Consider the following 27,509-nt stretch of genomic DNA (forward strand, 5'->3'; position numbering starts at 1 on the left):
AATTGGTCTGTAATTCTCTTTCTTCCTTGGATCTTTATGTGGTTTGTGTATCTGGGTAACTGTGGCCTCCTAAAATTAATGTGATAATGTTCCTTCTGTTTCCATTTTGTGGAATAACATGAGGAGTATTGGTAAGAACTCTTCTGTGAAAGTCTGATAGAATTCTGTGCTAAAGTCATTTGGCCTTGGGCTTTTTTTGGTTGGGCGAGTTTAGTGACTGCTTCTATTTCACTAAGGATTATAGGTCTATTGAAATTGTTTATCTGATCTTGATTTAACTTTGGTAAGTGGTATCTATGGAGAAAATTATCCATTTCTCTTAGATTTTTTCAAAACTCAGGTTGTCTATAAGAGCCACAAGATCTTTTAACCATTGAGTCACCTCTCCAGCCCCCACACTAGATTCTCCAGTGTAAATTTAGTTTAGTATGTTTGAGTTAATTGTTCCAGAGACATGTGTATATCAAGAATGTGGTTTGAGGTTGTGGGAATGATAGCTAGAATATCTGCAGGAAATGACTCCATCCTAACAAAATCCTACCTTTTATATACAGTTTCTTTTCTTTAAAAGTTAGTAAACTTGGGGGCTGGAGAGATGGCTCAGTGGTTAAGAGCACTGGCTACTCTACCAGACAACTCAAGTTTAATTCCCAGAACCCACATGGCAGCTCAAGACTCTCTGTAACTCCAGTTCCAGAGAATCTGATACCCTCACACAGACATACATGCAGGCAAAACACCAATGCACATAAAATATGTAGATAAACTTTAAAAAGTTCATCAACTTTTGATTATCTGTGAAAAAAAGGATAGGAATAGTAAAAAAAATTAAACTAACATGTCTTTAGGATGGCTCAAACATTATAAACTCAAAACTTTTCAGTACATTAGCAAACTGAAAATTTTGAGTTCCTTCTCCTCCTTACCATTATCTTCTGGCAAAGCTGAATAGGAGGTACAAGACTCAGCTGGACAGTTTAACTCATGTTCTCATAGACATCTATAGTTATAAACTACGAATCATCTGCTAATGGTGGGCATGGAGGACATAGAAGGGCCTTTCATGCTCACAATTTACAGAGATGTCAACTTATAGTTGCTGGGAGAAGATGGGTGGGCCTTGGGGTCAGAGACAAAGGACAGCATATCCCAGCCACAGGAGGCTGTGCCCTCCTCCAATGTATTCTCTGGGTCACATTTCCATATTTCCATGGGGCACTAGGAAAGAAATGGCTAGGTGCCATCTGCACTCCCTTGTGATGTTTGAGAGGAAGCCTGAGCCGAGGGAGATCAAATCTGCAATAAGCAGCACTTCCATGGGAAGACAACAGTGTGCTGTGGCAAGAGGTACCAGTTCCTCATTGAAAGAATCATCGATAGAGGTTTGGACAGAAACTTTTGCTTAATAAACATTTTATTGGTAATGTAAATAAGACCAGGAGAAGACATTTTTTGTAAAGATTTATTTTATTATATATGCATGAGTGTTTTGCACATAACACATGTCTGTGCTTGGTGTCTGAGGAGGTCAGAAGAGGGCACTGGATTCCCTGAAATTGAAGTTATGGATAGCCTTGAGCCACCATGTGGGTGCTGGGAATTGAACCTGGGTCTTCTGCAAGAACAAGTGCTCTTAACTGCTGAACCATCTCTCCAGCCCCCAAAGGAGGAAAAACTTAGAAGATGAGGGAGAATGAGCTTTAGATGTTCTGCCTCTTATGCTGACATTTCAGAAGCACACACATTATGAAAATAAGTGGGTAAGGACTTCTATTTGGGGTCACTTTGCTATTGTTATGTTGTGCTGCGTGCACCATCTTTCCTTCTATTAAATCCACACGTGGAGATTTGTATTGAATCAGGGCCATATAAAAGATATGAAAAAGGCAGGTTTCTTTTTGGAGTTTCTAATAATTTACACCAAGCCAAAATGAACCATTCTGAGAGAACCAACATCTCCAATGTCCTGCAAGTAAACAGATAAAAATAATTAAACCATGTTCAAATAGAGTAAAACACCAACCTAACATTCATATCTTGATGGGGGATGTCCTTCAATATATATGTTTCTCTTATTGGTTGATGAATAAAACTCCGATTGGGCAGCAGCCAGGCAGGAAGGATAGGTAAGGCTATGAGACCAGGAGAATTCTGGGGAGAGGACGCAGAGAGAGAGGTCTTGAGGGAGATGCCATGTAGCTGCTGAAAGAGTAACATGCTGGAGCAGTCTCTGGTAAGATAAGACCACATGGAAATACTTAGATTAATAAAAATGGGTTATTAATTAAGAGAGAGCTAACCAATAAGAAGTATTTTTCCACATATGTTTTAATAAATGATATTACACACACACACACACAAACATACAGTCATGATGGGGATTGAACCAGGGTCCTGTTAACACTATGGAAACACTCTACCACTAAGGTATATCCTCAGCTAGTATTTGAATACATAATCTTTGAGTTTAATATTTGAGTTTTAGTCCATTGTAGACTATTGCTTAACCATTTCTTTCTTTCTTTCTTTCTTTCTTTCTTTCTTTCTTTCTTTCTTTCTTCCTTCCTTCCTTCCTTCCTTCCTTTCTTTCCTGGCTTTTCAAGATAGGGTTTCTTTGTATTGCTTTGGAACTTGTACTAGAACTTGCTCTGTAGACCATGCTGGCCTTGAACTCATAGATATCCGCCTGCCTCTGCCTCCCAAGTGGTGGGATTAAAGACGTGTGCCACCAACGGCCAGCTTAACCATTCCTTTTAAGTTAAATTTATATATTTCTGATTTCTTCTTTTTATAAATAACCCTGCAATGGATGTTCTTAAGCATGGATGCTTCCCGTGTTTACTATTACTTCTTACTCTGGAAACCCCCTGTAGAAGGAGGACTATTGGCTTATAAAAACTGGAGACTTGGTGGTTTTGCTTTGTTTCTTTCTTTTGGTTCTAGAAGCTGCAGTTGCAGCAAGGCTGACCTCGACTTTACTGTGTGCTGTACAGCTAATCCTTGACAGAATGAAAGCACATGTTAATCCTTGTAGTAATTTACAGCAACAGAAGGGTGTACTGGGCTTCTCAATTGATTTCTACATATGATTAAGTACCTGCCAAGCATTATGGCTGTCCCCCAGTGCGGGAGACCAGGTCACTTTCCCTTCCATGCACCCAGACTTTGCTAAGTAGATTCAACAGCAAGTTAAGAGCTGCTTTGCTATAGCTGGATTTGGGCCTTCTTGTCACTTAGTGCTGTGGTTTTCCTCACACGGCACTGCCATTTTATGGTAGATTTCCTCCATGTTACCAATGGTATCTCTTTGCCTTTCTTATTTAACAAGCACCAGTTTGCAGGATGAGCAAGTTTGGGTACATCCAATTGAAGTTGGAAAAGAGGTGATAAAAATGTGGAAAAATCATTATTGCTATGGTGTGGATGTGGTTTGTCCCCTAAAGGTTGATTTACTGAAAGCCTTATCAGGTTGTAGGACCTTTAAGATTGAGGATCAGTGAAGGTGATAAGCCACTGGAGGCCTGCTCTCCACACAGCCTCATGCTGAATTTGCAGAGTGGACTGTTGTAAAGGAGCAAGCCTAACTCCAATCTCTTTGGTCTGTATGTCTGCCTGTCTGTCTGTCTGTCTGTCTGTCTGTCTCCTGCCATTGAGATGCTATGTTCCATGAAGCCCTTGCCAGATGCTGAGTTGATGGGGTTATGCAATCTTGTCCTTTCAGCTTCCATACAATAGCTTAAAATATATTCTTTATAGAGTATGCAGCCTTAGGCATTTCATTACAGTGAAAGAATATAGTCTGTTATGTTACAAGAAAATATTTATGTTTATTGAAGCACTATTTAGAACAGCCAAGTTAGGCAATCAACCAGATGTTCATTCAGAGATAAATAGATAAGGTGTGGTATAGGTACATAAAGGGGCTTTAGTGAGTCACAAAAAATGAAGTTATGTAACTAATAGGAAAATGGATGGAACAGGAGATCATCAATATGTAACCATTTTTTCTCTCTAGTGGAGTCTAAATCATATATAGATGTATATATGTAAACATAATATGTATATTCATGGTTATATGTTATATATGACATGGAAGGAGAGGACTAGGGAGAGGACTAGTTAGAGACAAGGGGAGAAAAGGGAATAAATATGGTCAAAATATACAGTATATCAAGTGAAAATTCCTTTACAAAACAACATATAAACTCTAGTCAAATACACACACATTTGCGTGCACACACACATATATATTATATCAAGCTAGATAGTTCAGTGAGTAAAAGTACATGCTGTAAAGTTTGATGATCTGAGTTTGATCCCTGGAATCTGCACAATGTAATGAGAAAGTAGTCTCACAAATTATCCTCTGACTTCCACATGCACATTGTGGCACATGAATGTCATTGTCTATACCCCCACACCCACACAAAATAAAAAAATATAAAGCTCCATTTCTAAAAGAAATTGCAAAGTGATATCTTAAATTAGTATAAGTAAAATTGATTAATTTCTGTAAGTTTTAGCAAACTGAATGTAGATTATTCATGCATATTCATTGAACTGTAGCCTGCTTTCCTCTTAATTAAATCCAGATCTAAAAAATAATGTTAATAAAGGTATGACTATAAAGAGGTTGGTTGAACCAAGTAGATCTAGTCCTTGTAATTGAAGCACGTGGGAAGATGAGGAAGGGCAATTGCCCTGTGGTTGAGGCTGGTCTGGGCTACCAAGTGAGCTCCACTGACCCTGGGTTACAGAATGAATTTAAAAATTAAAAACAAACTATTACAAAAATGCAAAAAAGTAGACTGAAGTAATGGTGTTGATAATTCCTATTATTAGGACAGTTACATACAATTAAAAAACTTCTACCACACTCATTCTGAAAATAACTTCATGACAATCCTATTCGGCATGTTTTACAAATGAACTTTAGACTTAAAGAGATGATAATGAGGTGTCCAAAATGATGCCATTACTATAGCCTTCATTCATACTGATGCCTTATAATGAGTCAGTTCACATGGCTGTTTGCATACTAGTCATAATACTATGAAGTATTTTTTCTTTAATAACATTTTTTGGGGGTTGATGAGCTTAGATAGGATGTTAGAGATAGAATACAGAGAGGGACTTAGGACCACTTGTCAGAAATGATATTTTATAAGCATTTCTTATAAAATTATATGAAATAAAAAGTATTAGATATATTTGCTCAGCTAAATCTTTTCAAGACTTTGGAATAATTTCAACCATCCACTAGTAAAGAGTGACATACATAGACACACATAGATTCAGAGGTACAGATTGCTCCCACCCTATTTCATTTCCAACTATTGTTGACTTTAGAGGAAGTCTTACTAAAAATACAAAGCTAAATAGTTATCTTCTAGTTGTTAATATAGTCTGGTTAATGTAGGCCAACAGACAGCATGCAGGGTTAAGTACAGTTTCTCACAGACACTTTACCTGTCCCCTGCAGTCTTCTTTCAGTCCTCCTGAAATGAGATCACAATATGAATGACTGAAAATCTAATAAATAATCACAAATAAATTAAAATGTTTTAAACATTAGAAAAAACAATAGCCAGATTTTAACTAGTCTAAAAATGCCAATGACAAGAGAATGCCTAGCTCTTTGGACTTCGAGGACTTTCATTGTCCATTCTCAATTAACTGGAGAATGCCCACATTATTCCTGTCTAAAAATATGTTTTTGAGACAGGATCTCACTGTGTAGTCCTGGCTGTCCTGAAATTCATTATACAGACAGGCTGGCCTTGAACTCCCAGAAATCTGCCTGCCCAGCTTATTTTCTTACAGGGTATCTTCACAGCAAGGCAGGCGAGTTTCACTGACATGCCAAGGCTCTGGTTGGGCAGTGAAAGTCTCTGCACACCTATACACACAGGCTTCTGTATAGACAATGCAGTTCCTGAAGCTCCGAGATCTTATACTCTGTCCTCTTGATCTGTGATCTAAGTAGATTCCCTTTCCTTAAGGTACTCAGTTCTGCACCTCTTCATTTTGCAATGTGTAGTGGAGCAAGAGACAGAATAGGTGGGCCATGCTTTATGGGAAAGTGGTGAGAGGACACAGATCATTTGCACGCCACACACTCTTCCTCTCCCACATTGTTTACAGTATTTATTCTGCATGTTGAAATGCTGCTGCTTTCCAAGAGCTGCTCAGCTGGCCATGCTGGCTGCCAGGGATTGATCGCTCTGTCACTTTTTGTTTTTGTTTTTTTGAGACAGGGTTTCTCTGTGTAGCCCTGGCTGTCCTGGAACTCACTCTGTAGATCAGGCTGGCCTCAAACTCAGAGATCCACCTGCCTCTGCCTCCTGAGTGCTGGGAGTAAAGGCGTGCACCACCACCCTGGAACACTTTTAGGGAGTCTCTTACATAGTTGCTTATGTTACCTCTTTACTATGTATACTGCTGTTCTGCTAAATTGGACAAGAGCCAAAGCTCTTTCCCAGAGATCCAAAGAGTGAGACTACTTGAGTGTAAGTTCCAGGCTTACCACATATGTGTCATATGAGTTTGCTAGAAATATGGACTCAAGGGTCCTACCCTAGACCTACTGAATTAGAGTCAACATTTTAACAGGTCTTCAAATGTACCTGTATTTATTCACATAATCAGTGATGTAATTTGCTTTCATCAGATAATTCATTTTCTATTCTGTCAGTCACCAGCAGTCTTTCCCTCACTAGAAATGCTTAAGGTTTCTCATCATTAGTCTACAGAACTGCTGATATGGGAACACCATTCCCGTTGTCCTCTGTGGGATCTGAGCTCCATTACCTTCTGCATCTGAGATGGTGGTCACTGAAGAGTCAGTGCGGCTCTTCCCCTCCTGCTCATTCCTTCTGTCAATTGCCTGTCTGTCAGGAAAAAGGGATTAAGAAATATATATATGGATGTGCAGGTATGTTACATATGCTCTAATGTTTAGTATAGTGAGCATGTTAAATATTTTCAAGGTTCTGAATATTTTGAAAACATACATTTACAAAATTTCCTTGAAATCTTTCAACAATTACATCACTTTAATATCATTATGTTAAAAATAAAGTATCTTTCTTTTCTAAAATATTATCATTATTTTAACAAGATCTCACTGTGTGGCCCTGACTGGCCTAAAAACTCACTCTGTAGACCAGGATGGCCTTGAATACAATGAGATCCACCTGCCTCTGTTGAGATTAAAGGCATGAGCCACCACACCCAGCCAAAATCTTATTTATTTATTTTTGGTTTTTCAAGACAGGGTTTCTCTGTGTAGCTTTGGAGCCTATCCTGGCACTCGCTCTGGAGAGCAGGCTGGCCTCAAACTCACAGAGATCCGCCTGCCTCTGCCTCCTGAGTGCTGGGATTAAAGGCGTGCGCCACCAATGCTCGGCCAAAATCTTATTTTTAATGAGTTATTTTTGCAGTTCTGGGAATTAAGGCCAGCATCCAGTGCTCACAGGCAACATTCTAACACTTAGTACACCCCTAGCTATTATTTTGTTCTTGTATATTGGTAATATTCAACCCCCAGTTGCATTCTCTTATTCCTCCTCCCTCTTACAGACCGTCCCTCTTTACAAATAGTCCCCATCTACTTTCATGTTTTAGGTTTGTTTTTAAATCTAGGTTCCAAATGAAATATTTGCTTTTCTGAGCCTGGCTTTTTTTCTCTAAAGATTATGATATACCATTTTCTTGTAAATGACATGATTTCATCCTTTATGGTAGAAGCCATTTTCAGTTATTCTGCAATTAAATATTGATGTCACTTATATCCTGCTGTTCCCCTCTCTAGGTCTCATCCACCATAGTTCTTTACTTCCTGGTTTCTGCTAACTACTCTGGGTTATACTTAAATCTGAAAACTTGGAGCTAGGAATCACAGATGAGAGAGAATGTGTGGTGTTTGTCTTTCTGAGTCTGGATTATCTCATTCAACATGATCTTTTCTGGTTCCATCCATTTGCCTGCATATTTCATGTTCTCATTATCCATTTGTTAGCTGAAGGACTCCTAGGTTGTTTACATTCGACAGGTATTGTGAATAGAGCCACAGTGAATATGGCAGAGCAAGTATCTCTGGAACAGGATGTTAAGTCCTTTAGACATTTGTCAAGGAGTGTTAGAGCTGGGTCATATGGTGGATTTATTTTAGGTTTTTGTGGGTACTCCATATTGATTTTCAGGGTGGCATTTCCAATAACAGTGAATGAAGGTTCCCTTTCCCCTGCCTGTTCCTCCAGCATTTGTTGTCAGTTGTTTTGTTGATCTTAGGCGTTCTGACTGGAGTAAGATGAGGTCTGTTATTTAGATTTGCCTTTCCCTAATTGCTAAGGATGATGATCAGTATTTGAACATTTTTATGTCTTCATTTGAGAGCTCTCTGTTCAGATCCATGAACTATTGTTTGAATGGGTTGTTTGTTTTTTTTTTTTGTCTCTATCTTGAGAGTTTTTTAAAAAATATATCCTGGATATTAATCCTCTATCAGATGAATAACCAGAAAAGATTCTCCCCCATTCTACTCAAATGATTGTTTTCATAGCTGTAAAGAAACCTTTTAGTTTTATGAGGCCCTACTTATCAGTTGTTGGCCTTGATTTTCCTATTCAAAAAGTCCTTTCCTATAACTCTACCTTATAGGATACTGCCTATGTTTTCTTCTAGCAGTCTCAGTGTTTCAGGGTTCACATTGAGGTCTTCATCCTGTTGCAGTGAGTTTTGTGCAAGTGGACACTCTGCATTCTTCTGCAAGTGGACACACAGTTTTCCTAGCACCTTTTATTGAAGATGCTGCCTTTTCTCTAGTAAATGTTTTGGCATCTCTGTCACAAAGCAGATACCCGCAGTCATATGTACTCATATGTCTTTGTATTTGTTTCAGTGGCTGACATGTCTTCTGGGCCAGTACCACATTTTTATTATTATGGCTCTGTAATACATCTTGAAATCTGGAATGGCAATCCCTCTGTTATTTTTCTTTCCTCAAGACTGCTTTGGCTATCTGGGGTCCTTTCTGGTTCCAAGTAAATTTTAGGATTTGTTTTTCATTCTATTTTTGTAGGAATGAGATAGAAATTTTAACTATGCATACATTGAGTCTGTAAATGGCTTTTGGTAGAATGGCCATTTTTACAATATTAATTCTACCAACCCATGACCACAGGTCTTTCCATCTTCTAGTGTCTTTCTCAATATCTTTCTTCAGAGATTTAAGATTTTTCATTGTAGATGTCTTTTACCTCCTTGGTTGTGTTTATTTCTACATAATTTATTTTTTGAGGCTATTGTGAATAGGAGTATATCCATGATCTCTTTCTAGCATGTTTGTTGTTGGTGTATAGAAAAGCTACTGCTTCTTCTAAGTTGAGTCTGTACATTGCTATGCTGCTGAAAATTGTCGATTGTTTCTAGAAGTTTTCTGGTGGGATGTACGGATCTCTTAGGGATAACAGCACATCAACTGCAAATGGATAGTTTGACTTATTTTCCTACTTGTATCTCTTTAATTTCCTTGTGATAATGCTATAGCTTGTGCTTCAAGCATTATCACAAGGAAAGAAGTGGGGAACTGATCAGACCAGTTTTATTCCTGACTTTAATGGGATCACTTTGTGGTTTTTTTTTTTTTCCCATTTAGGATAATGTTGGCTATGTATGTCATATGTCATACACAGGCTTTTATGTTGGAACATATTTCCTCCAGTCCCTACTCTCTTTATTGCTTTTATCATAAAGCTTTGTTGCATTTTGACAAATGCTTTTTCTGTATCCATTAAGTCTATTTGAATGACTTCTCCCATTTATTGACTTATTTTGAACCATCCCTGAATCTTTGGGATAAAGCCAATTTGATCATTGTTGCTTGTTTTCTCATTTCACCAGGTCCCACCGATTTAGCCCCAAATAAACAGAGATGCTATAGTAATTATTAAACTTGGCTGATGGCTTGGGCTTCTTATTGGCTAGGTCTGTCTTAATTATTAACCTTAAGTATTTCCACATGGTCTTATCTTACTGAAGAAGGATCCTGACCTGTTACTCTTTCCTCCACTACATGGCATCTCTAGAGGTCTCTCTCCACCTGACTTTCCCAGAATTCTCATCTCCTAGTCCCACCTATTTTCCTGCTTCCATTGACCAGTGTTTTATTCACCAACCAATAAGAGAAACATATACAGAAGGGCATTCCCCATCAGATCATGGTAGATGATCTTTTTGATATGCGCCTGTATATGATTTGCAAGTATTTTATTGAAGATTTCTGCATCTATGTGTCTTAATTACTAATTTTATTGCTGTGATAAAACACCATGACCAAACACCCCTTTTCTTATAGTATCCATGACCATATGGGCCAAGGGATGGCTCTGCCCACAGTAAGCTGGGCCCTCCTATATCAATCAAGGAAATTCACCAGAGGCTTTGTCCACAGGCCAATCTGGTGGTGCTACTTTCTCAACTTGGGGTTCTTTCCTTCCAAATGACTTTGGCCTTGTGTCAACTGTCATACAAACTAGCTATTACATATGGTCATCAGGGATAGTGGCTTTCTTTTGGTTAGCTGGTCCAAGGATCTGTCATTCTTGCTTATTTTCTTAAGAGCCAGCTCTTATATTTGTTGATTATTTGTTTGTTTCTATTTCATTAGTTTTCCCTCTTGTTTTTATTATCTTTTGCTGGTTTCTGTGTTTGGATTTGGTTGTTCTTGTTTTTCCAAATTCTTGAGTTACATCAAAAAATAATTTATTTGTGCTCTTTTTTGATTTTTTTTTAATGAAGGCCCTTAAGAGTTCCAAATTTCCCACACAGAACTTCTTTTAGTATATTACAAAGTTTTTGTTGTGTCACATTTAAATTTCTTTTATTGCCAGGATGGAATTGTTGGATCTTGTGGTAGACTCATTCCCATTTTCTTGAGGAGTCCCCTCAAGATTTCCAAAGTGGTCTTACAAGTTTGCACTCCCACCAGCAATGGAGAAGTGTTCCTCTTTCTCCACATCCTCTCCAGCATAAACTGTCATTGGTGTTTTTGATTTTAGCCATTCTGACAGGAGTAAGATGGTATCTCAGAGTTGTTTTGATTTGCATTTCCCTGATGGCTAAGGATTTGGAGCACTTTCTTATGTGTCTTTCAGCCATTTTAGATTCCTCTGTTGAGAACTGTCTATTTAGTTCTGTACCCCACTTTTTAATTTGAGACAGGGAGGATCTCCCTGAGTCTGGAAACACCTCACTCTCAGTTTCAGTTTGCCTATGACATTGGATGTGGTCTGTCTTTTTGAATGTTTATGTGAATTTAAAAGCAAATACATATTTTGTTGGTGGATGGAACAAATTTTTAATGTAAACCCACACAGGTTTATAAATATTTAAATTCTGTTTTTTATAAATCCACCTGCCATTATTCACATTTTGGGATTCTCATATAACTGTTCCAATTATCCTGTCTGCAATTTTCATATGTTTTCAAGGAGAGGAGGCACAGAATGTGCTTACTCCATTTCACCTAGAGCCACAAGCAATGATCATGATTTTAAGTGGCCATATAGTAGTTAGTATTTCAAAATGCTACCCTGATTTTCAAAAATTGAGCATAGAACTAAAGGACAGAAGTGAAATTCTCCCATCTATTCTCCCCAGTAGTGGTCATGCTAGGGAGGTGACTCACTTATCCCCTTGAAACTGATGAACCCAGAGGAACCATAGAGCACTGACCCTGACTCTCGAGGTGACTGTCATTTGATAAGGAAACTTTTTCTTCATGCAGTCTAGCTTTCAGATGTAAGAAGGATGATGGGGGAAGTCCTTCTGTGTATATGTTTCTCTGATTGGCTGATTGGTCAGGCAGGCAGTGAAGTAGCTGGGCAGAATCAGAATATAAGCAGGGAGAAACAGGAAATCACTGTCTTCTTTCTTCATTGCCAAGATGCTGAGCAGTCGACATGTAAGATGCCAGAGGAGTAAGAGGTCTCTGGACCTTTCTCAGGTAAGACAAGACCACGTGGAAATACATAGATTAGTAGTTATGGGTTAAGAATAAGAAGCCCAAGTCACCAGCCAACAGCTTTATAACTAATATAGCACCTGCATGTTTCTTTGGGGAAGAGAAGGGCAGCGAGCTGGGCCAGAGAAAAGCTCACATTTCAGAAGAATGACAATTAGAAAGTCACCATCCCACAATATCTAACAAAATAATATCTAAGAAAGATTGACCAATGATTTCAAAATATGTAGTTAAAAGAAGCTGACAGGCACTTTCTAATGGAGAAAGCCAGGGGTCAGTCTTAGGCCCAGACACAGACCACTAGCTGCTGTGAACATTTGTGCATAGGAAGCATTTTCTCCTTGTTTTGTGTGCACAGTGTGTCTGCTAAGAAACACACAAAGCCTGTCTACCATAGACCAGTAGATAACAAGTATGGCCCATAAGAAAAAGTATTACATGACAGTGACAGGCTAACTTTGGCTCCATTTCGGGGGAGGGGGTTATAGTATACATATATACAAAATACACATAACACATACATATGTGTGCCATTTCAGTACTATTGTTCAGTTGTTAGCTGTACATGAAAAGCAAAAGCACAAACTCTAAACTTTTATGTATGTATATGAGCAGAGCTATCTTTCTAAAGTTGTTTTCAAATTTCTATAGTCTCTCCCCAGAAGTCTAACTTCTTAAGCTATGATGGAAAGAAAAAAGAAGCTAATTTCTTTAGTGCTTCTTAAGAGAAATCAAAGCCACAAAGAGTAATTCCCTTTCATAATTAATTCTAGTGGGTCAGAAAGAGAATTAAGAAAATATTCCAGATTAGGCTGGGAAGAAAAAAACAGAATATTCATGTTTTTGTTCTGTAATGTCCACTATCTTTCTTACATTGTTTTTTTACTTTAAAATGGTAATTACATTTATTTACTTTTGTGTGTGCACACGTATGCTTGAGTATGCATGCCAAGGTATGTATGGGGAAGTCAGGGACAACTTTTTGTTCCCTCGGTCCAGTCCGTGGGTCTGAGGGACTGAATCAGGCTGGGTGGCAGGCATCTTACTCTCTGAGCCATCTTCCTGGCATTACTCAGTCTTGAGTTGTCCTTGAGCCTCTGCTTCTCAGGTGTTGGGCTTACAGCTGCCCATCATCACACTGGGCTTCTCACAATATCTTGGACAGCTTTAAAAACTACTGCCTTAGATTCAGTAAAAATTTTCATCTTTTGGTTGCAATGAATTGATGACATATTTTCACATTTATATTTTAAAAGGGCTTATGATTGACTATATTTTGGGGAATATGTTTAAAATTGGCTAGCTTTAGTCATATACCAAACTTAAAAAAATATATCTCCCAAGAATTTCTAGTTTTATAGGCAGCATCTATAAAGTACCTAGTGGGCAGACTATGAATGTAACCAGGTCTGTCTAATATACTTATGAGCTCAGTTACAGGAAATCTCAACATGTTCTACATTTATTTTGGTTTAAGATGCAAAAATGGACTTTGTAGACATATGCCATATGTCCCTCTTTCATGCCAAGTTAGCAAGAATTAAGACTGAGAGGAGCAAACAAGGTCACCTTAGGCTGAGCCAGATTAGACAACAGAATAACTGTCAGGTTTGCTGTTGGCAGGGACAGATTGTTTTGAGCCAATCTTCATGAATTATAGGCTGTAATTTTTTTCTGGTAAGTCCATTGGCAGACATTCTGCTGACAATTTATTTGTTTTGTAAATACTGACATTTCCTTCAGTTATATTGTTTCCAGGCACACAGCAGACCCTGAATAAATGGATATTTTTGTTTGTTCCAACTTTAAGGAAACTTGCATAGATATGAATCAATAAAGATCAATGGGGCCAAATTTAACTTTTAATTAGGTAGCATTTCATTTGAAATTTCTCAGGCTTCAGATATAATAAATAGAAATAAACTAACCAGCAATAAACTGAATTTATGAGTGTAAATATCAGGGTGTATAAATTTTCTGAGGCAACTAGAGAAGCTGACTTAGTTCATTTCTAACTAGTCTAGATAGCACCAGAGCAAAGGGAATTATTTTCATTAGCTCTAGTATCCTGCCTTCTCACCCTGTAGTGTTTCCCTTTAAACTGAGCTTCAATTTATATATTTTAGTGGCCAAGTCATAATTATGAAAAAGAAATAATTTGAATAATGACATGTAATGGCTAAAGTCTGAGCCAGATCAGAAAAATAACTATTTGAATACTATTATTAAAAATATGAAAGTCTTGGGGCTGGAGAGATGGCTCCGCAGTACTGGCTGCTATTCAGAGGACCTGGGTTTGATTCCTAACATCCATATGGCAGTTTACCTTCTAAAACCGACTATAACTCCAGTCTCAGTGATCAATGACCTCTTTGGGCTTCCGCAGGTACTGCACACATGATACATAGACATACACTCAGGTAAAACATGCATACACATAAAAAATAAAAATAGGATCTGACACAAGTGACCTGTTTGTCGGACTGAGTTCGGCAGTGGGATCCGAACACCGAACACCCAGAGGCAGCCCTGCCTCCATCTGCCGGCCCGGGTAGGCCAGGAGCTGTTTTCAGTTCCTGTTCATCATCGCTACTCAGAGTCATCTGACACAAGCAACCTGTGAGCTGGACCGAGTTTGGTGGTGGGATCTGACACACCGAGGCCCGGTGACAGCTCTGCCTCCAACTGCTGGCCCAGTGGGACCCGGCACGCCCGGACACTGCTGATGCCCAGGTAACAGTGACACCTCCATCCACAAGAAGAGGACCAACATCAGAGTATTGGATCTGTTTGCATCTACCATAAGAGAACCTTGGTCCCATACCCACCAGGAGAGCAAGAAACTCTTGCTACACCCACCAGAAGAAAGGTTGAGAAGAGGACAAGGTAAAAGCACATTCAACAACAGAAAACCCAATATGACACCACTGGAGACTAGGAACCATACAACAGCAAGACCTGAACATCATGATGCAGATGAACCAGAAGAGAATGACCTTAAAAGCATCTTTATGAAAATGATAGAGGACCTCAAAGAGGACATGAGAAAATCTCTTAAAGAAATGGAAGAAAACACAAACCTAAAAATACAAGATATCAACAAATCTCTCAAGGAAACAGTTCAAGACCTAAAAACTGAAATAGAGACAATAAAGAAAGCACAATCTGAGGGAATGTCGGAAATAGAAAAACTGGGTAAACGATCTACAGATGTAAGCATAAACAACAGAATACAAGAGATGGAAGAGAGAATCTCAGGAGTTGAAGACACACTAGTGGAAATAGATTCATCAACCAAAGAAAATCTTAAGTCCAACAAATCCCTATCACAAAATATCCAGGAAATATGGGATACTGTGAAAAGACCAAATCTAAGAATAATAGGTATAGAAGAAGGTGAAGAAATCCAATTCAAAGGCAACTCAAAATCATAGAAGAAAACTTTCCCGACATAAACAAAGACATGTCAATGAAAATACAAGAAGCCTACAGATCACCAAATAGACTGGACCCCCCCCAAAAAAAGTTCTCCTCACCACATAATAATCAAAACACCAAACATACACAACAAAGAGAAACTATTAAGAGCAGCAAAGGAAAAGGTCAAATAACCTATAAAGGCAAACCTATCAGAATCACACCTGACTTTTCCATGGAAACTCTGAAAGCCAGAAGGTCCTGGATAGACATTCTACCTACATTAAGACACCATGGATGCCAGCCCAGACTACTATATTGAAAAACTTTCAATCACTATAGATGGAGAAAACAAGATATTCCATGACAAAACCAGATTCAAACAATACATATTCACCAATCCAGCCCTACAGAAAGTACTGGAAGGAAAACTGCAACCCAAGGAAGTTAACTACAACCAGAAAAACACAGGCAATAGATAATCCCAACTTACCACCAGCCAAAAGGAAAAAGGGACAGAATCCCACACATAATCTTGCCACCATCACCAAATCAAAAACAAACAAGAATGAACAATAATCAATGGTCATTAATAGACATCAACATTATTGGTCTTAACTCCCCTATAAAAAGACACAGATTAGCAGAATGGATAAGAAGACAGAATCCTTCCTTCTGCTGCATACAAGAAACTCACCTCAACCTCAAAGACAGACGGTACCTAAGAATTCAAGTTGGGGAAAGATCTTCCAATCAAATGGTCCCAAGAAACAAGCGGGGATAGCAATTCTAATATCCAACAAATTGGACTTTAAAGTAAAATCAATCAAAAAAGATGAAGGAGGTCACTTCCTACTCATCACAGGAGAAATCCACCAAGATGAAGTCTCAATTCTGAACATTTATGCCCCCAAAACAAAGGCATCATGTTTGTAAAAGAAACATTACTAAAACTCAAATCACACATAAAACCGCACACACTTATAGTAGGAGACTTCAACACCCCACTCTCACCACTGGACAAGAACACCAGACAGAAACTTAACAAAGAAATAAAAGAACGAATAGAAGTTATGGCGCAATTGGACTTAACAGATATCTATAGAACATTCCACCCAAATACAAAACAATTTACCTTCTTCTCAGCGCCACATGGAACCTTCTCTAAAATTGACCACATACTTGGCAACATAGCAAACCTCAACAGGTACAAAAAAATTGAAATAACTCTCTGTGTCTTATCAGACCACCATGCTTTAAAGTTAGAATTCAACAACAACACGAACTACAGATAACCTACAAACTCATGGAAATTAAGTCACACCAATTGCACAATTCATGGGTCCAGGAAGAAATAAAAAAAGAAATTAAAGATTTCTTAGAATTCAATGAGAATGCGGACACAACATATCCAAACCTATGGGATACTTTGAAAGCAGTGCTAAGAGGAAAGTTCAAAGCACTAAATGCCCACATGAAGAAACAGGAGAATAATCACACTAGAGAATTAATAGCATAACTGAAAGCTTTAGAAAACAAAGAAGCCAATACACCCCACAGGAACAGATGCCAGGAAATAATCAACTTGAGGGCTGAAATCAATAAAATGGAAACTAGGAGAACAATACAATCAATCAATATAACAAAAACTTGGTTCTTCAAGAAAATCAATAATATAGACAAACCTTTATCCAAACTTACTAAACAATAAAGAGTGAACATGCAAATTAATAAAATCAGGAATGAAAAGGGGGAACATAACAACAGATACAGAAGAAATCCAGAGAATCATCAGGTCATACTTTGAAAACCTATATTCCTCAAAATTTGAAAAATCTAAGGAAATGGACAATTTTCTGGACAGATCTCACTTATGAAAATTAAATCAAGAACAGATAAGCAACTTAAATAGACCTATAACCTCTAATGAAATTGAAGCAGTCATTAGAAGTTTCCCAACCAAAAAAAGTCCAGGGTCAGATGGCTTCAGTGCAGAATTCTACCAGCAATTCAAGGTACAGCTAATATCAATTCTCCTCAAAGTATTCCACACAATAGAAGCAGAAGGGACATTGCCAAACTCTTTTTATGAAGCTTCAATAACCTTGATACCAAAGCCACACAAAGACACAACTAAGAAAGAGAACTACAGACCAATACCCCTCATGAACATTGATGCAAAAATTCTCAATCAAATATTGGCAAATTGAATCCAAGAACACATCAGAGAAATCACCCATCCCAATCAAGTAGACTTCATCCCAGGGATGCAAGGATGGTTCAACATACGAAAATCCATCAATATAATCCACCATATAAACAGACTGAGGGAAAAAAACCACATATCATCTCACTAGATGCTGAAAAAGCCTTTGACAAAATCCAACACCCCTTCATGATAAAAGTCCTGGAGAAATCAGGGATAACAGGAACCTACCTCAACATAATAAAAGCAATATACAGCAAGCCAACAGCCAACATCAAATTAAATGGACAGAAACTCAATCCAATTCCTCTAAAATCAGGAACAAGACAAGAATGTCCACTCTCTCCATACCTCTTCAATATTGTCCTTGAAGTTCTAGCTAGAGCAGTAAGACAACAAAAGGAGATCAAGGGAATTCAAATCAGAAAGGAAGAAGTCAAACTCTCACAATTTGCAGATGATATGATAGTCTACATAAGTGACCCGAAAAACTCTACCAGGGAACTCCTACAGCTGATAAACACCTTCAGCAAAGTGGCAGGATACAAGATTAACTCAAAAAATCTGTAGCCCTACTATATACAGATGACACATTGGTGGAGAAAGAAATCAGAGAAGCATCACCCTTTACAATTCCCACAAACAACATAAAATACTTTGGAGTAACACTAACCAAAAAAGCGAAAGACCTGTACCGTAAGAATTTTGAGTCTCTAAAGAAATAAATTAAAGAAGATACCAGAAAATGGAAAGATCTCCCATGCTCTTGGATAGGCAGGATCAACATAGTAAAAATGGCAATCTTGCCAAAAGCAATGTACATATTCAATGCAATCCCCATCAAAATCCCAACACAATTCTTCACTGACCTTGAAAAACCAATTCGCAACTTTATATGGAGAAAGAAAAGACCCAGGATAGCCAAAAACAATCCTGTACAATAAAGGAACTTCTGGAGGCATCACCATCCTGACTTCAAGCTCTATTACAGAGCTATAGTCCTGAAAACAGTTTGGTATTGGCACAAAAATAGACAAGTAGACCAATGGGATAGAATTGGAAACCCTGATATTAACCCATACACCTGCAAACGCCTGATTTTTGACAAACAATCCAAATATATATGCTGGAACAAAGAGAACATCTTCAACAAATGGTGCTGGCATAACTTGATGCAGACATGTAGAAGACTACAGATAGACCCAAGCCTTTCGCCCTGCACAAAACTTGAGTCAAAATGGATCAAAGACGTTAACATAAACCCAGCCACACTGAACCTACCAGAAGATAAAGTGGGAAATACCCTTGAATTAATCGGTACAGGAGACTGCTTCCTGAACATAACACTAGTAGCGCAGACACCGAGATCAACAATTAATAAATGGGACCTCCTGAAACTGAGAAGCTTCTGTAAGGCAAAGGAGACAGTCAGCAAGACAAAACAATAGCCCACAGCCTGGGAAAAGATATTCACCACATCTGACAGAGGGCTGATCTCCAAAATATACAAAGAATTCAAGAAGCTATTCTCGAAAACACCAAACAATCCAATTAAAAAATGGGGTACAGAACTAAATAGACAATTCTCAATAGAGGAATCTAAAATGGCTAAAAGACATCCTTAGCCATCAGGGAAATGCAAATCAAAGCAACTCTGAGATACCATCTTACTCCTGTCAGAATGGCTAAAATGAAAAACACCAATGACAGTTTATGCTGGAGAGGATCTGGAGAAAGAGGAACACTCCTCCACTGCTGATGGGAGTGCCAACTTGTACAGCCACTTTGGAAATCAGTATGGCGACTCCTCAAGAAAATGGGAATGAGTCTACCACAAGACCCAGCAATTCCACTCCTAGGCATATACCCAAAAGAAGCACATTCATACAATAAAGATATCTGTTCAACGATGTTCATAGCAGCACTATTTGTAATAGCCAGAAACTGGAAGCAGCCTAGATGCCCCTCAACTGAAGAATGGATGGAGAAAATGTGGTACACTTACACAATGGAGTACTACTCAGCAGAAAAAAACAATGGAATCTTGAAATTTGCAGGAAAATGGATGGAACTCGAAGAAACCATTCTGATCGAGGTAACTCAATCACAAAAAGACAAACATGATATGTACTCACTCATATGTGGATTTTAGACATAGAGTAAGGGATTACCATCCTACAAATCCACACTGCCAGAGAAACTAGTAAACAAGGAAGACCCTACAAGAGACAAACTTTGTCCCCTGGAGAAGGGGAAAGGGTCACCATCCCCTGAGCAAACTGAGAACATGGGAAGAGGGGGGATGAAGCTACGAGAGTGAGGAGGGAAGAAAAGGAAGGATGCAGAGGTCATGAGCAAGCAGAAAGTTTGAGTCAGGTGTAGATTAGAAGAAAGGACATATGATAGGTAGGATTTTAGTTGGGGGGTGGTAGAGAGGAAGGGAGGGAGAAGGGAACTGGAATCGTCAGGTAATTCAATCTTGTTTGTAATTCAAATAAATAAATAAATAAATAAATAAATAAATAAATATAAAAATAGCTGGGCATCGTTGGCACAACTTTTAATCCCAGAGGCGAGTGGGCCTCTGTGAGTGAGACCATGCCTGGCCTAGATAGTAGATAGTGAGTTCAGGGGCAGCCAGGGACCCTGTCTCCACAAAGAAAGGTATAAAAGTCTCACAAAAGTGCAATCAATTTACACAATGGCCAATTTAAAGAGGAAACTCCTTTAGAAGTAGCTGTTTTCACCTGCAAGCTTCTGGTTAAGTTGTATGGCTAATGCTTACTTGATGGCATGTTGGGGTCCTATAGAAAGCCTGTTGTGCTGGCTAGTTTTAACTGCCAACTTGACACCTGGGATACCTAGGGACAGAGTCCCAAATGATGGATTTCTAGATGAGGTTGATCTGCAGGCAGATCTGTGGATTATGTTGACTGATGTGGGTGGCACCAGCAGAGATTATACACTGGTCAGTAAGCATTCCTGCCTTCTCTCTGCTTGTGACTGAATGTGAACAGCTGCTTCAAGTCCTTGCCTCGATTTTCGCACACCGATGCACTATAATCAGGAATTGTAAACCAAAGAAACCTTTTCTTAAGTTGCTTTTGTATTGTTGCTGATGTCAGTGGAAATGTTTTTAGTTTCCCCCCATTAAGTATAATGTTGGCCATCTTCGTGGTCTGTAACCTGTATGCTAAGATCTGTCTCTTTCATTTTTATTTCTTTTTGACCTTGAATCTGTTTATGTGATGTAGTATGTTGAACCATCACTGGAATACTAGAATGAAGCTAATTAGTGGTAAATGATCTAAAATTATTTGTGTTCCCTGGAACTAGAGCCACAAATGGTTGTGAGTTGCCATGCAGGTGATGTGAATTGCACCTGAGCCCAACCAAGCAGCAACTGTTCTTTACCACTGAGTGGCCCTGCCATATCCTTCTGATGCACTCATGAATTTGTCTGCATGCATTTTATGGAGAAATTTTGTGCCTGTGTGCATGAGGAAGCTTGGCCTGTAGTTTCCTTTGTCTTATTGCATCTTTTCCTGCTTTTATTATCACTGTAATGCTGGTGTGTACAGAGGCTGAGCGCATTCCTTCCTCCTATATTTCCCAGAATCCTTTGGGGAATCACTGGTGCTCTTTCCTCAGTGACCTGCTGGAATCCAGCAGTGAACCTGTCCCTGGGCCTGAACATTTTCAATGGGAGATTTCGTATTAACTGCTTCAACCTCATTGCTTGTAGTAAATCTGCTTAAGATATTTATTTTGGATTACTTTTTTTGTTAAGCCCTATGTCTCTACAAATGCATCCTTTCCTTTACAATTTCCCACTTTATTTTCTGAATTTTATTGGTATCTGTTGTAACCTCTCTATTTCCATCTCTAATTTTCTTAATTTGGATTGTAGCTGTCTTGGCTACTTTAGCTAAAAGTTTATTAAAATTTATTTTTTCAAAGAATCAACTCTTTATTGATTTTTTAAAAAGGGATTTTGTTTTTGTGTCCATTTCCATTTAGATGTTATTTCTTTCCATCCACCTAACTTGTTTTTCCAAGACCCGAAGGTTCATCATTTGGTTATTTACTTAAGATTGCTTTGATTTTTCCCTTTTTTTCCCCTGTCAAGACAGAGTTTCACTGTGTATCCCTGGCTATCCTAGAACTTGCTCTGTAGACCAGGCTGGCCTTGAACTCAGAGAGATCTGCCTGCCTCTGCCTCCCAAGCACTGGGATTAAAAGCATATGTCACCATCTGGCCTGAGTTTTTAATAAGTAGTTATAAATTTCTCAGGACTCTCTATTCATTGTATCTACAGGCTTTTGGATGTTTTCACTTCCATTAGATTCTAGGAATATTTTAGTTTTTTTTTTTCAGTGTTTCTCAATCTCCATGAATTTGTGTGTATACGCCATAATTTTTTCCTTTTTATTTCTATTTTTATTTCACTGTGGTCATATAAAAGAAAACATTTTCTTTAGGACTTGTTTTGTATCCTGTTACAGTATCTATTTTATGTAATATCCCATGGGCTGCTGAGAAGACTGTGTCTTCTACAGTGTTGGGATTTCTGTAGGGGTCTAAACCCATTTGATCTATGATGTCATTAGCTCAGATGTTTTTCTTTGTTGTCAGGATGACCTGTGTATTGATGAGAATACAGTACTGGAGCTACCCATTCTTACTGTGTTGGGGTTAACTTACGTTGTTATATCTAATAGTTTAATATGCTTGGAGTCATAATGTCCTCTTGATGGATTATGCCCTTATTCAGTTTGAAGTGACTATTTAGTCTGACTTATTTTGGGTCAAAGTTTTGGTTTTTAGATATTGTGACATCTATTTGTTTTCTCATTCCACTCGCTTAGAATTCTTCTTTCTAGGATCTTAAGATTCTGTTTTGGGGGCTGGAGAGATGGCTCAGAGGTTAAAGAGCACTGACTGCTCTTCCAGAGGTCCTGGGTTCAATTCCCAGCAACCACATGATGGCTCACAACCATCTGTAATGAGATCTGGTGCCCTCTTCTGGCCTGCATTGACACATGCAGACAGAACACTGTATATATAATAAACAACACAAAAAACAGATTCTATTTTGGGCACTGGAGAGATGGTTCACTGTATATATAATAAACAACACAAAAAACAGATTCTATTTTGGGCACTGGAGAGATGGTTCATTGGTTAAGAGGTCCTGAGTTCAATTCCCAGCAACCACATGGAAGCTCACAAATGTCTGTAACTCCATGATCTGACACTTTCTCACAGATATACATGCAGACAAAACACCAAGGTACATAAAATAAAAATAAATGAATTAAACAAGCAGAAAAAAAAGATTCTGCTTGAATTCCTCCTTCAATATTTCTACCTTAAGCCTGTCTCTATCTTTGGTGATGAGGTACAAATAGGAAAAAAACAAAACAACAGAATCTATGCTTCTTTTTTCAGGCAGGGTCTCATTGTGTAGCCCTGGCTAGCATGGAACTCATTCTGTAGACCAGGCTGCCTCAAACTCACAGAGATCTGCCTCCCTTTGCTGGGATTAAGGGTATGTATTACCATGTCTGGATGATTCTGCTTTTTGATCTAATCTCCTAGCTTGTGCCTTTTTATTAGGGAAATCTATACCAGTAATATTCAAAGAGTAGCATAGTATGAAGATGTAATAGTGGAATACAGAAAGAACAGCCTTTGCTTTCCAGTTACTTAAAGTAAGAGAATACTGATAATACTGTATTCACATATTAGTTATTCTGGGAATCAATATGTGGAAGGGAGAAGGCGAGAGCTAAGAATACTGACTAATAGCACATTGATAGAGGCAAACAATAGAGACAAGGAGAGGGAGGCAAGGCAGCTCTGCCAAAGTAAAATGAGAGAGGAAAACGAATGGAATCCGATAACCTGACCTCCACAGCTCTTAGCAGCCTGAGATTCACAGCCCCCCGCCCCCATACCAGGTCAGAGAATATGCTTTGGGGAAGTCTATCAAATGGAAAATTTAAAAGGAAATAATAGAGAAAGAAAGGGAAAGGGGTGAGGCACACGAGCAGAACAGATCTGGCCTGAAATACTGGCACTGGTGAAGTGAAGGAAGATTAAATATGGAGAGAGCTGAAAGGCTCTCGCAGGCTGCTGCTCCCAGTGCTGCACTCAGTTCCTTCCCAGGCTCTAGACATCAGGACAACCCTGGGACACCCTTTGACGGCTGGGCCGCGGTGCTGACCCTGTCACTGGGCACGTCTTCTCAGGTCTCAGTGCAGATGCTGGTTTTGTTCTCATGGTGCGGGTTGCAATGGTGTCCCTGTGTCCAGGGCACACTCTTGGAAACTATCCATATTCCACAGAGACTCTGGCTGCAACCAGGTTTCCCCTCACAGACCACTTCATGCAGTTCTGATGCAGATTTTTTTTTTTTCCACATTCTAGAGGAAGTCTGTCAGCCAGGTTTTAGCATATAGTCCCATGACAATTGTTCTGGGTTGCCACAGAGTATGGTTCATGGAAGGTCTGGAGCCACTGCTGCCAGTCCAGCAGGAGTATTTTTTTTAAAAAATGGGCTCCAGGATATCTAAAGAGATGGCTCAGGCCTTGAGAGCATAAGGCTTTCTTGCCTCAGCATTTGGTTCCCAGCACCCACATGTGGCTCACAACCTTCTGTAACTCCAGTTCCAGTAGATCCTACATCCTCTTCTGGCCTCTGTGGGTACCAGGCACACACATGGAGCACTTACATACATGCAGGCAAAACACACATACACATCAAATAAGTAAAAATTAAATGGCTGCCTGAACTGGGAATATAGTTCAGTTGCTAGTGTTCCTAGTCTTCCTGGGTTCAATTCCAGCCTCTAACTCCAGCACTCAGGGAGGCTAGGCAGGAGGGTAAATATCAGGAAGTTTCCCCATCAGCTCTTCTCCCTCTGCCACTATGGCACAATGTTTGTCTTCTTTGTCTCCCTCACAATAACTGCCATTTAAAATATCTACTATCATGGGTACAGGGTATGATGTGGATTTTCCAAGGCTCTCTGTCTTACACCCTGGCTCTGTTGTTCCTCTAACTGGAAGAGGAACATTCTCTAGTCCTTCTGGACTAGATCCTGAACTTTTCCTGTTCTGCTTTGTATAAACTCACATTTTATTTTGCTAGTAAATCGAGATTTTCAGCCATTAACCATCTCTTCTGATAGCTATTATTTAACTTTTCCCAATTTATTTCCAGGAAAATTTTGCAGACCTTCTCACTGTATCATATACCATCTTCCAAGAAACTTCAGAACTAAAACAACAGTAATTCTTGAGAGAAAGAGGAAAACCACTATATTCAAATAGATGGGTTGTTTAAAAAAGAATTCATTAATCATTATTTTTTTTCGAGACAGGGTTTCTCTGTGTAGCTTTGGAGCCTATCCTGGCACTCGCCCTGTAGACCAGGCTGGCCTTGAACTCAGAGAGATCCTTCTGCCTCTGCCTCCTGAGTGCTGTGATTAAAGGCATGTGCCACCAATGCCCGGCCTCATTAATCATTTTTACCAATTAAAAAATACATGAAGTGGAGCTGGAGAGATGGCTCAGTGGTTAAGAGCACTGGCTGCTCTTCCAGAGGACTTAGGTTCAATTCCCAGCACCCACATGGCAGCTCACAACTGTAACTCCAGTTCCAGGGAACCTGACACCTTCACATCAATGCACATTAAAAAAAAAAATACATGAAGCATTCCTGACTCAAAAATTCTAACAGATGAGTTAACAAAATGTTAACTCAAACTAAATTAAATCACAGGGAAGAATGAAGGTTAAAGCAATTAATGGGAGAGCCAGCGCCAGCAAGCTTTCTCCAAAAGTGTATGTGTATACATTTAGATTTGTGGAGCATGTGTTCAACATTTTAACTACTCTATAGTTGGATTTTAACTACTCTGTGTTGTAGCACAAACTCTGTCACTACAATGGATGTATGTGGCTGTGGTTCAATAAACTTTATTTACAAAGGAAGATGGTGCTGTCACCCAAGGAGTCTCCTGGGAATAATCCAGAGAAAATTGATTAAAAGATAGCAGAGGTGGATGATTCCTACCTGCAGTAGCAATAGAAACAAACTTCACAGACCCAGATCCATCCTTGTGGGCCTGGCTCAGTTTTGGGAGTGCTAGAGACTCAGGAAATCTGCACAATCCCTTTGTAACAGGTACTTTAAAAAGCAGAGAAAAGGGATCCAGATAAGAGGCAGAGAACAGCATTAGCAAACAAAGATTGTTTTCACTGGGCTTGCAATAGTGTGGGCCATCATTTCAAAAAGACCCTGCTAAGTGGTAGCACTACATACAGCTTATGAAAACAGCTCTGTGAATTGTAAGATGAAACTCAAGGAAAGGGACATGGGAGTGAGCACGTGCAGATCTGGACCAGCAGAATTCTTCCAGACTGTATGAAAAAGCTTTGTGTCTACACTGAAGGAGGTAGCAAATGGATCTGAGCAAAAGCTTCAGGGACTCTGAAACACCCTCTAGGCAGCTCACCAGACAGCGCAAGGGCTGCACAGGGGCAGGGCCAGAGCTGCAACTGGGTAACTGGATACCTCAAGGCCCGGGAAGAGGTGTAACCAGCATCTGAGGGAGACTTTATCTTTGCAGCACTGCCTACTGCCCAGGTCACTGTGTAACCCAGTCCATCAATGGAAGGCCTGGAGGTAAGAACAGCTGGTCCTGGGGGTAACTAGACTTCTGAGAGCCAGAGATGGATTTCTCAGACACTAAGAAGAATCCAGCAAAGTGACAGACAGACTGGGCTGCTTTTGTACTCTGTACCAGCTCTCTACCTGCCACATTTACGCTTGTATTCCTTGTTCATGTTGATGGTGAATGTCCTTCTATATACATGTTTCTCTTACTGGTTGATGAATAAAATACTCTTTGGCCATTAGAGGCAGGAAGATAGGTGGGGCTAGGAGATGAGGAGAGAAATCTGGGAAAGACAGGCAGACAGCCTGCCAGGAAGAGACACCATGTAATGAAGGAAGGAGTAACAGGTTTGGATCCTTCTTTGGTAAGATAAGACCACGTGGAAACACATAGATTAATAGAAAAATGGGTTGATAATTAAGACAGAGCCAGCCAATAAGAAGCCCTTACTTCCCAGCCCTTCGTCTCTACCATCCCATCTTCTACATACATCTTCCTATTATCCTCCTGATACTAATTATTGTGTGTTATTTTGTTTGTGTTCTGACAAATAAAGCTTGCCTGGAGATGAGAGGGTGGAGCTAACCACTAGCTAACCATAGAGGTCTGTACAGACAGGAAGTGAAAAGGCAGGGCAGAGGCAGAATCAGCCCTTTCGGTCTAAGGATTCAGAGAGGTAAGAAGTGACTGTGGCTGTTCCTTTGCTTCTCTGATCTTTCAGCATTTACCTCAATATCTGACTCCGGGTTTTTATTGATAAGACTAATTAGGATCATGCTTCAACTAACCACATCTTACCTTGAGTTATTCTTCCTTCCCACTTTTACCCACAATAACTAATGTTATAACTAATAACTAATGTTTTAGGGTACATGTTACGGTTAAGTGCCTCACTTAAAATGTGGGTGATTCTTCATGCCACTATTACTTTACTTGTACTGTGGGCCTACCCTTTGATAGTGTAGGACTGCAGACAATTCCAATTGAAAGGAAGTGATGGGGGTGGGACAGAGCCTGGCCCCTCACTATCAGTCTAGCAGAAAAATACAACACAGCAGCCCTTCTTCAATCCAGTCTCTCCTGAGCAGTGCAAATGTCTCCTCTGACAGAATAAGTCTCATTTCAAAGGAATAAGTGAAAACATATTTAAAAAAATAATTAAATTCAACCAAC

The 27,509-nt window shown here is 39.2% G+C and overlaps 1 protein-coding gene across 5 annotated transcripts in view; it reads right to left on the reverse strand.

Annotated features, from left to right (window-relative positions):
• Positions 1–1,444: 1,444 nt before the first annotated feature.
• Wdpcp (WD repeat containing planar cell polarity effector) overlaps positions 1,445–27,509 on the reverse strand; it is a 269,428-nt gene continuing 243,363 nt past the window's right edge. For all 5 annotated transcript variants that reach the window (XM_027388051.2, XM_027388053.2, XM_035452090.1 and 2 more), the window contains 3 exons: positions 6,811–6,890; positions 5,470–5,498; positions 1,445–1,966 (listed from right to left, as the gene is read on the reverse strand). In XM_027388051.2, coding sequence (XP_027243852.1) covers positions 1,916–1,966; positions 5,470–5,498; positions 6,811–6,890 — 160 coding nt within the window. In that variant the 3' untranslated portion in view covers positions 1,445–1,915. The remainder of the gene's footprint in view (positions 1,967–5,469; positions 5,499–6,810; positions 6,891–27,509) is intronic.

Source organism: Cricetulus griseus (genome assembly GCF_003668045.3).
Source record: "Cricetulus griseus strain 17A/GY chromosome 1 unlocalized genomic scaffold, alternate assembly CriGri-PICRH-1.0 chr1_1, whole genome shotgun sequence".
Lineage (NCBI taxonomy): Eukaryota > Metazoa > Chordata > Mammalia > Rodentia > Cricetidae > Cricetulus > Cricetulus griseus.